Source organism: Odontomachus brunneus, unplaced genomic scaffold (assembly GCF_010583005.1).
Source record: "Odontomachus brunneus isolate Ranch 3 - 2012 unplaced genomic scaffold, Obru_v1 Obru_scaffold_031, whole genome shotgun sequence".
Lineage (NCBI taxonomy): Eukaryota > Metazoa > Arthropoda > Insecta > Hymenoptera > Formicidae > Odontomachus > Odontomachus brunneus.
Window position 1 is genome coordinate 692,959 of NW_022639481.1, and position 9,932 is coordinate 702,890.

The 9,932-nt window shown below is 40.9% G+C and overlaps 2 protein-coding genes across 3 annotated transcripts in view; one reads left to right on the top strand and one right to left on the bottom strand.

Annotated features, from left to right (window-relative positions):
* The window catches only part of LOC116843284 (neuroligin-4, Y-linked-like), a 289,044-nt gene that overhangs the window by 175,352 nt on the left and 103,760 nt on the right, over positions 1–9,932 (top strand). For both annotated transcript variants that reach the window (XM_032813593.1, XM_032813594.1), the window contains exon 5: positions 6,175–6,528. In XM_032813593.1, the coding sequence (XP_032669484.1) occupies positions 6,175–6,528 (354 nt within the window). The remainder of the gene's footprint in view (positions 1–6,174; positions 6,529–9,932) is intronic.
* LOC116843287 overlaps positions 1–9,932 on the bottom strand; it is a 116,397-nt gene that overhangs the window by 75,853 nt on the left and 30,612 nt on the right. The gene's annotated exons all lie outside the window — the stretch shown is intronic.

Consider the following 9,932-nt stretch of genomic DNA (forward strand, 5'->3'; position numbering starts at 1 on the left):
TTATTTCTTTTGTATTTGTTATCTTTGTATTTGTATCTATTATTTTATTCATATGTACAGTCAGATAATAAAAGATTGCAACATTATCCCTCAATGAATCTCGCAACGTATTCCATATTCAATAAAAGAATTTGCTTTTTGATAACCTTCGAGGGATGCATTTTTCTATCGGATATTGGAATGCGCTGCAAAATTTATCGAGGTGAAGTGTTGTAACCTTTAATCATCTGACTGTACATGTTGTTCTGTATATTATCGTCCCGCCCTTTCTGTACTACTTTAATTCCGTAATATTTCGTGATATATGCATTGGTATTTTATATATGCAACAAGATATAACAGGAATGGATATAGGAAACTTTATGAAGAAATTGTATTTGATTCTTATAATGTAAAAATGTGTCGTATTAGTGTCGTCAAGTAAAACGGAATATCAGTGCAATACCAAATTTTATTGCGAATACGACTGCACATGAAGTTAATGTCAATTACGATAAATTTTATTGCGAATACGACTGCACACGAAGCTAATGTCAATTACAAGATTCCTTTGGTAGAGGGTAAAAGTCGAATGCAGTAATTCACATCGTTACAGTGCTGCGGTTTGCAAATCGATGACCAAATTTCGAACAGCTTCAGAGCCTTGGGGCAAAATCGAGCTCGTTGATGAAGCGACAATGCTGTCCTCTAGCCTCCAGAGAACCATTCGTAATAATTTACATCAAAAGTGCTCTCTGTTGCTTCACTGTTCGCTTAATCTATCCTAATATGCGAATTGGATGTGCACTGTAATTATTATTATTATTATTATTATTACGCCGACACGCGCGGAAATTAAATTTTTCATTAATTTTTGACGTAACACACGGCGTAAAATTCGCGCGCGAAATGTGTCGATATTGCTGCATTTCAACGTTTATTTCCCAAAGACCTCATTAATGCTAATTTTTTAATTATTACGCAATTTAATTGTTACTGCATTACGTATAGAAGAATTTAAATGAAAGCCATGCACATTATGTATATGTACATTAATATATTTTTATTGATATATTTATTTTTATTATATATTGTAAATGTGTAAAGATTTATTTATTAACAAAGATTCACGTGTATATTACGTCGTGTCTAGGTTATTCCTTTATACGAATATTAATAAACAAACAGTTTATGCAATAATTATTCCGACGGTCTCAAAGCGTTTGAAGCAAACTTCAACCCGAGAGGTAAATTAATTGCGAGAACCTTTATTATTATAAGCTTCATGATCCATCTCTTTTCTCTCTCCCTTTTTAATTTTTATCATCATTTCCAAAGTCCCACTCTCGTTAATTCAATAAACGTAACTTTTTCGACGCATGCGAATGAATTATGAAGATAAATCTGAAATGCAATCGGAACGTCATGCTGCTCGGATTGAAATAAAATCTGATCTAACAAAAGTTAACGCGAATTCTTCTTTTTTCTCTTTTTTTTTCTTTTTAACACGATATTTTAACTCGCACATAAAATGATGATTTCGCAAAATAAAACAAGCACAACGCGAAATTACACGAAACTAATTGAAACTTAACGAAATCTGACGTGGTCAGACTCCGTCCTTGCACATGTGTACTTGCTGACGGTATTGCGACGAGCGAAGTAATTAATTTGCTTTCGCATACTGTGCATTATGCGCAGATTATGCCCGTTGCAGTTTGCGCTGCGCAGTTCGCGATGTAATTATGTACTTTTGATTCTGTTTGTGCATAACGAGTCGTGCACGATAAAGTTACCAGGCCTGCCTGCTGGCTGGCTGGCTTCTCGCCGAGTTACAGCCACGCAATCCCCTGCAGTATCGTCAAATAATTGATTCGCGTTATACACATCTTACACGGTTCGCTTTTAAGAATTACCTCATCTATCAAGCGCCGTAGCCGTCGCACTATCTGAAGCTTTCAGGAAAATGTTTGAAAGTCAGAAGGAAAGATTTTCTCGCTCGAGAGGTACCGCGAGAAAGGCGCAAAAATGGAAATTAGCGGACGTGGAAGTCGGTTTCTTTCTCTCTCTCTCTCTCTCTCTCTCTTTACATTTGAACAGAGTGTCTCTAACTTTTTCAAGTTCTTTTATCGGCAGATTAGTTTACAAAGGACGATGATCAATGATGAAACAAGTGTAAATTGGGCTTTACATTCTGCGATACGATCGCCGCGATAACGAGCTAAAAATGATACCCTCCCGAGAGCGCAAACTACAGCAGGAACGAATAATCGGATTTCCGATGATGGACGAATAACATCATTGCAAAAATGGCGAATCGCGCGGCGTTGCATTGTTACACCAACAATTCGCCCTTTGATTTTTAAATTCGGATCGTTTTTTTTTATGGAAGGGGGAGGAAGAAGGGGGAACGTTGTCCGAGCGTTTTCGTGAACAGCCATCGCGCATAATTCGATAATCACATACATATATGCGGATGAATAAATACACGAAACTATTTAAATAAATGCAGTTTCCACGAGGATAGCTTGCAAAGAATAACTGATATTAAAACTAATAAAATAACTGAAAATCTCGATTGTACATGTGTGTGTAAATGATTTTTGCGTCCTGTAAAGATACAAGTTAAATTAATTTGCGGTGGACCATGTAATAAAAATTTATCGAGTTATTAGATGGTTCCCGCGAATTTCCTATAAATTTTTATTCAAACTTTCCGATTCCGTCGAATTTTGCACATACTCGCGCGAATCCAGAATTATTTAATCACCTTTGCGCCATATCATACGATCAATCGAGAAAATGTGTCGATCGTGTTTCAAAAAATCATAAAATAAAGGTCAAAGTGAATTGACCGGTTATTGACGTTCGTTAATATCGACTCATCTGGCAGCATTAATTAACGTGCGGCGTATCAATGCATATTATATGAAGCGTGCAGAGAACAAGATTAGTTTAAACTATTTGAGGCATGTTTGATGCTCATTACTGCTCATGGATCGCGATTGGAGGGAGCGCAGAGAGAACGAACGAATTTCGATGCGAATGCTGCGTGCGCGTCGTGAGAAATCTCGCTGATGACCTATCACGATAATCTATTTCCCGACGAACGGGATTTATTGAGTATCCCTGCGAACGCGGCGAGCTCCCGTTGTAATATCGACTTTTCGGCGTTAAATATTTTCGCATTCCGGCCATTCCGAAACGTTCGAATGCGACGGCTCATTCATTTAATCGTCGAATTTATCTGCAACTCGCCTCGATTAATGTTCGCCCCACTAAGCATCGACTCATTGCCATATCTGCGGAAATTCGAAAGCCTCGATTTTTGAGAAACAAACGCGTTAATGCCTACTGCGGAGATACGATACACCGTCGATTGTTACACCAAGATAATTCCATATATTTATGATATAATTAATTTATAATATCCTGCATAATGTGACATATTCCTCTGTATCCGTTTCTAACCTTCCTACCTATATCGAAATATTATATTGGAAAATTAACAATGCTTTATTATTATATCGGTTCGATAAATCTGTGCATAAATCACGTTATTTACACAATTTTACGGTGCATATACGTGGAAAATCCACGCGTGTTAAACTTGAAATTTACCTGAAACAACTTTGTCTACAGCGATCTCAAATTCCGTAAGACTAGGCAAATTCTGATGTTGAGCGCTTTAAATATCTTCGAGAACGACGACGTGTATACACGTACACAGAGCAAACGTTTCGTTCACGGTGCGAAGCCGGGAATTAACAGTTTAAGATTGAGAGAGATAGTTTGTATGTGTGTGTGTATGTGAGAGAGATAGTTGTGTGTGTGTGTGTGTTTCTGCATTCTTTTTTCTCATTGCATCTCAAGACGTCGCCGCAACATAGAATGAAGAATAGGTATAACCGACTATATCTCTTTATATCTCTCAATCATGCCTTAACCCCCCTCTTATGCGGCCGTAAAAATGTATGGAACACTTTTTGTGCGCAGCTTCTCCTCGTAATCGTATCACCAAGATATCGTGCGCGCGCATATGTATGTGAGAATAAGGAAGACGGAGCTAAGATGGATCTGCATTAATCCGAATAAAGAGTCTCGGCAAATACGCCGCTAACTTGCAAAGTACTTTGCGACGGAGGACTTACCTGATTAAGATTCTGAGATAATTTCGTAGAGGGAAGGGGAGGGGGGAAGAAGAGAGGACGGAATATCGGAGAATGAACCGGGAGGAAAAAATCTCTTCCTCGGATCCGAGTATCTCGACCTGTTCCAATACTAAGAGAGACCCGACGAGCATCAAGATTTAACTGCGAAAAAAGGCGGAAATTCGAAGGGTATCTCTGCCGTCACGTAAAAAGAGGATCAACGAATGAGTTAAAGGAGCTCTGCGTCCAATAAGCTCCCAATGAGACTGATAATGTTGTCGCAGAAACGTCCTTTTGTTATCAACAGCGACGTCTTAGACAGACGAGATACAGCTATTAATTAGATTAATTAGATAAATGGATAATGAGCATCTTTACAATCCCTATTAGTTTCAAAAGACGCAATAGCCATTCCGACGTCAAGTACACAGAAACAAATGCCGTTCTCGTGGAATTATACTACTATCTTCTCGAGAAGTAAAAATCTGCAACCGAGACTTGCTCACACATCTCGAGTGACGCATATAATTCGCCAAAATTAAGTATTATTTTTGTTATTATTTATTGAGCGCTTGTTGTGCAATCAACATAGTTAGCCGTGTTTTAATAAGCGGTGCCAATGGGAGAGACGACAGCTGAAAACTGATTTTACGCGTGACCCAAAAAATATTCTCTGTAAACATAAAAATTGTAGATCTTCTTCGCGAAGAGGATTTCGGAGACGTCTTTTATCGCGAAATATAGACGTGCCATTTACTACATCACTTCACCGTGCTTTCCCGTCTCTCGTCGTTACGGTCTCAAAAGCGGGGACGGAAGTGGTCCTTATCGAAACAAAGCGTAATGTTGACCGCGTATGTCCAGCCATATAGAAACTCGCAATCGCTAGAAGAAAGGCAGAAGCAGAGAGGGAAGCGAGAAAGAGAGAATATGAGTGAGTGAGAGAGGAAGAGAGAGGAGAGGAAGAGAACGGAGAAGTAGTCGAGGAGTTTTCCGAAGAATTTCAACCCGAAGAAAAAGAGAAATATAAGGCAAAGACCATTAAAAACCACGGGCATCGTACTGTAAAACCTGGATATCGTGGATTTCTGACTTTCCGTTGTAAGTTCGGGGAAAAGTCGACTTGGTCGAAAAATTGGTGACCGGGTAAACAACCGCAGGTACAAAAAGTAGAGTAGTTAGATTTTTACGTCCTGTATGTATGTACTTCTCCCGCACGCGCAAACATTAAAATACGCGAATGATAAATAATTTTTATCTCGTACATGAACAAAGTTTTTTCCTTTCTTTTTAAAGAAACGCGTCCTCACGAAGCCACTGTCGACTAGATAGCGATATAAGAGCACTTTCTCTCTTTCTCTCTCTCTGTAATTTTACGGCTCGATAACTTCATTCCCGCCAACAGTCAGGACTTCATATCCCAGAACCTAGAGCGAAATAATACGTAACATATCGAGTAACTTATGATCTTCCGTATATAGCACGTCTGAGAAAAGCCGTGCCTTTTGAACATTCTGTCATTTCATCTACCCTCGAGTGTCTCGCAACTAACAGGAAATTCATTCTTCAGTTCAAACGAACACATTTCTCTGAAAATTCCAAAAATTGTCGCTTTAAAAGACGCTTTAAAAGACTCGATCTTTTCGAGAAGAAAAGAAGTATCCGCGCGTATTTTCGCTGCTCAAATTAATCCCATAATGACCATAACATTACACCGTCCCGTGCGGAAAATTCCTCTCTCGCGCGCTCGGATTTTATGTGCAAAATCGCCATTTACACCGTTCAGCATGCTTCACGGCAGGCTGAAAGAGCCCCGATGATCTCGTGACATACCCCTCGCGGCCCCTCATTTCGGCCGGAATACAGGACAATGCCGACTCGTGTCCGGGCCGCTTCGGCAGGTAGACGTCTCGTGTCCCGCGACAAAGACGACGGCACGGACAACAACGACGACGGCGTCGCCGTCGTCTTTGTCGCCTCGGCTCGGCACTGGCAAAAGAGGAACTGAAACGACGCGTCGCGACGCGATCCCTTTGTGTCGCAGGCACAGCGGAGGGCGGTAGAAAGCATCCGGTGTTGCTGTACATTCACGGTGAGAGCTACGACTGGGGCAGCGGAAACCCCTACGACGGCAGCGTCCTGGCTAGCTACACCGACCAAGTGATCGTCACCATGAACTACCGGCTGGGCGTGCTCGGTTTCCTGAACGCCAACGTGGCGCCGCAGACCAAGGCGAGAGTCGCGAATTACGGGATCATGGATCAAATTGCCGCCTTGCATTGGGTTCAGCAACATATCGCCCTGTTCGGCGGGGATGCCGACAACGTCACCCTCATGGGTCAGGGCACCGGAGCCGCTTGCGTACACTTTCTCGCCATCAGTCCCACCGTTATGCGAGGTGAGTGCAAATTCAGACGTTTTAAAAATTCAAATCCGCGGTTTACATGCGAGGAAACACACGGAGAGTACGGTGAGGATTGGTAAAGATCACTTGTCCATTTTAGTGAGCTTAGACATGCTGTGGAGCAGGTAAAAGAGAAATGTACCTTTTACCTGCATTTTATCGCACATTTGGGAGTTGAAACTACCTCGAAAGTATTCGACAGAATTAACTGTCAGCAGATATCTTTGAAACCGTGCGGTGTACATAAGATGTTTCAGACAAAAGTCTCACGGCATTTAATACAATTTACAATTAAGCACAAATTTGAAAATGTCATATTTTTAGATATACCATCGGCAATTATTATTCTCACGATTCTCAAAATTCTTCTAAGAACAAAATTCAAAGAAAACTTCATGTCAAAAATTTATTTATATATAATAGAATTACTTTCTAAAACCACACTTTTCTAAGACTGCTCTATAAGCTCACAAAGCTCACCAATATCAATCAGAAACACCTCTTTATATGGTTTCTTGTTAGATTAAAAAGAAGTGTTCCTTGAAATAACTTAATTGCCTCATACCCAAAGAGAACCCACTAATTTATGATTTCTCTATAATCTGTATGCGTTGGTATTATTAAATTACAATACCGATATCGTCTGTTGGAAGTTTCGCTCAGAATCGTTATAATTAATCCCAGACACGCGCAACTTCGGCCGTTTTGCAGCACTGCACTGCTCTCGATGCATAAAATTCTGTCGTTGCAATATCGGACGCAACTATCGAGTTGTATAAAATAACACACGGTAAAGTTGGAAAAACCACAATACACTTATACAAGCGACTGTAGCTGCGAAACACAAAATTCAGACCGACGTTGTTAATTTTGTCGAGAACAGAGAGCCGGTCGAAATTTCTGAACCGTTCGCCGCCATATTGCGCTCGCAATTATTCAGAGAACGTTGCGCCCGTGTGTCTCGTAAATGATTAAAAGCGCTTTCGCATTACACATAATTGAAGAGTAGCAGCAAGTTTTACACAGGCTTCGTTACAGTTACGTTATTTTGCGCCGCTTAATTACCCATTACGCCAATTAGGCATTCGCAAATACGAAGGGAGGAAAGAGCTGCCCTCTTTCCGCCTTTGCAGCAGCAGCAGCTTTGCAGCGAAAGGACTCGAGGGAAGCTCGGAAGAATTTACGTCGATCTATCGATTCGCGGCCGAATCCGCTAACGAGATCTTCGAGGAGAAGACGAAACGAGCTTACGCGCGCGCTCGTATCGAAGCTCGTCTGCGCGAGAATCCCATGAAACTTTTCCGCGGTAAAACGAGACAAATCCACAGCCTCCAGACGATGTGATGAACTTTGTCGGCGCGTCGTTATACGTTCTCCGCGCGATTTTTCCAATATCGAAAATAAAAGGACACCGAGTTGCTTTCTGTCTCTCTTTGGAATATCATATATAAGTATATATCGATTTTCCGCATATTGTTACGCCGAAAAATTAATGTAATTACCGAGGAATGCAAAGACTCTCTACGGATTCTTAAGAGCAAATTGCTAAGAACCTCAAGATATATATGGCGCAATCGAAGTATATTCCCTTCCTCGGAGAGTCTCCCCGCCACTCTCTTCCATTATTCCCGCGCGCGAGTACCGTCTGTCGCAGGAATCACGACGTTATCTTCATAACGCATTCCTCACTCGAGCGAAAAAAAGGGAGAAGGAATTCAGAAAGGAGAAATAGCTTAAACCAGCAAGAATATCCGCTCGAAATTTCTCTCTCCGTATATATCGCTCACCACCCACTCTTCCCAGCCTCTCGCGCTACTCCTCTCGCCATTTTGCAGGGTTCGCGGTATTTTCGAGGACGAACACGCGCGGATCGGTGTGGTAACACATTGCCGTGGATATTGGCTGTCTCCCTTTATATCTTCATCCAGCAGCAGCGACGGCGGCAGTGGGCCATCTTTGTGGTCGTGTTCACGGTTAACGTTCGTCGCTTAACAGCCTCCCTCCGCGGATGGACACGGCTGAGACGATAAGGGAAAACCCCTCCTCCATCCATTTTTCTCTCTTTCTCTCTGTCTCGTTCTCCTTTCTTTTCCTCCCTCTCTTTTTATTCTCGCTCCTTCGCTCGTGATATTATGTGCGTGAAATATCGTCTTTTCCTACTCGGCGTTACCTCCGTCGTAGGCGCTATTGGAAAATACTTTCCTACCTTATGAGCAGGGCACAGTTATCCACGCGTGTCCGAGATGGGAGGCTCCTTTCCCCGTTCCGCTTTTTATCCGACGCGGTTATTTTACATTTCTCCTTGAATTCTTCGATTTCATTAATTGAAGAATCCTTCTTCGCCGTATCGGGGCGAAGGACGGAAATTACCTGGCACGATATCGCGCGATCGCGTGAACAAGGATCGTGTTTTGGGTCGATGAACTGCCGCTCGCGTAAAGGTGATGGCAATGACGAAAATTCTTTATCGTTCTAACGAAATTTACTGTGACTTGAAAATGAAGAGAGAGAAAGAGGGAGGGGGGAGAAGAGAGAAAGATCGCGTTAAATAAAATATTTTTTTCAACTTGCACTGTCATTATCAAAAAATCTGATCAAAATATCTTTTCGGGTAATACGGCGAGTATTTCTTATAAAATATAAAAAGTTCTTTTTGTTTTCTTTTTTCGCGATTATACTACCAGTTTATGTCACTATTCCCTTCGACTTCCTAACACGAATATCATAAAATTCTTCTCGCTCAATAGAATTCGTGTTATTCGCAGATTCTATCGTTTCATGCTCGTTCATCCTGCGATAGAAAAAGTACCATTTCCCCTCTTTTTTTGTTTTATTTGTTTGCTCGGAACAAGTCCCTCGATCGGAAGAGATCCTGCCGTGCTCAAGTGTTCTCTCGCCTTCGTGACTCCGCTTCATTCATTCCCGTATCACCAGGGACAGAAATGAGAATTCCATTTTTCCAAAGCAGTAGTCTCGAGAAACAGTAACGTCAAACTGCTGTTTGCTACCTTTAACCTTTGAAAATGTTTCGTATCTTCTTTCTCTCTCTCATTCACTTTCTCCTTTGCTTCTTTCTGTTTTCCTTTATCCATTTCACATTAATTTCTCTAATTAATTATTTGTATTTAAAGAAACGGAGAAATCCCATTTCTTGAACAAATAATCTTATTAAAGAAAGAAATTATATTCGTAATCTTCAGACAAATTTTCTCACAAAATAAACTTTGTATCTGTTTCACAAAGTTATTAAATATGCATTCTTAGCACAAGACGTTACCGCGCGCGCTCCAATTTAATTTTAAATATCAAAACTTCATTTAAAAGATTTTCTTAATTATTAGGAATAATTCCTGACTTTCTTGGCTTTATTGTAATAAAGACAGGGAGTGTTGAATTTA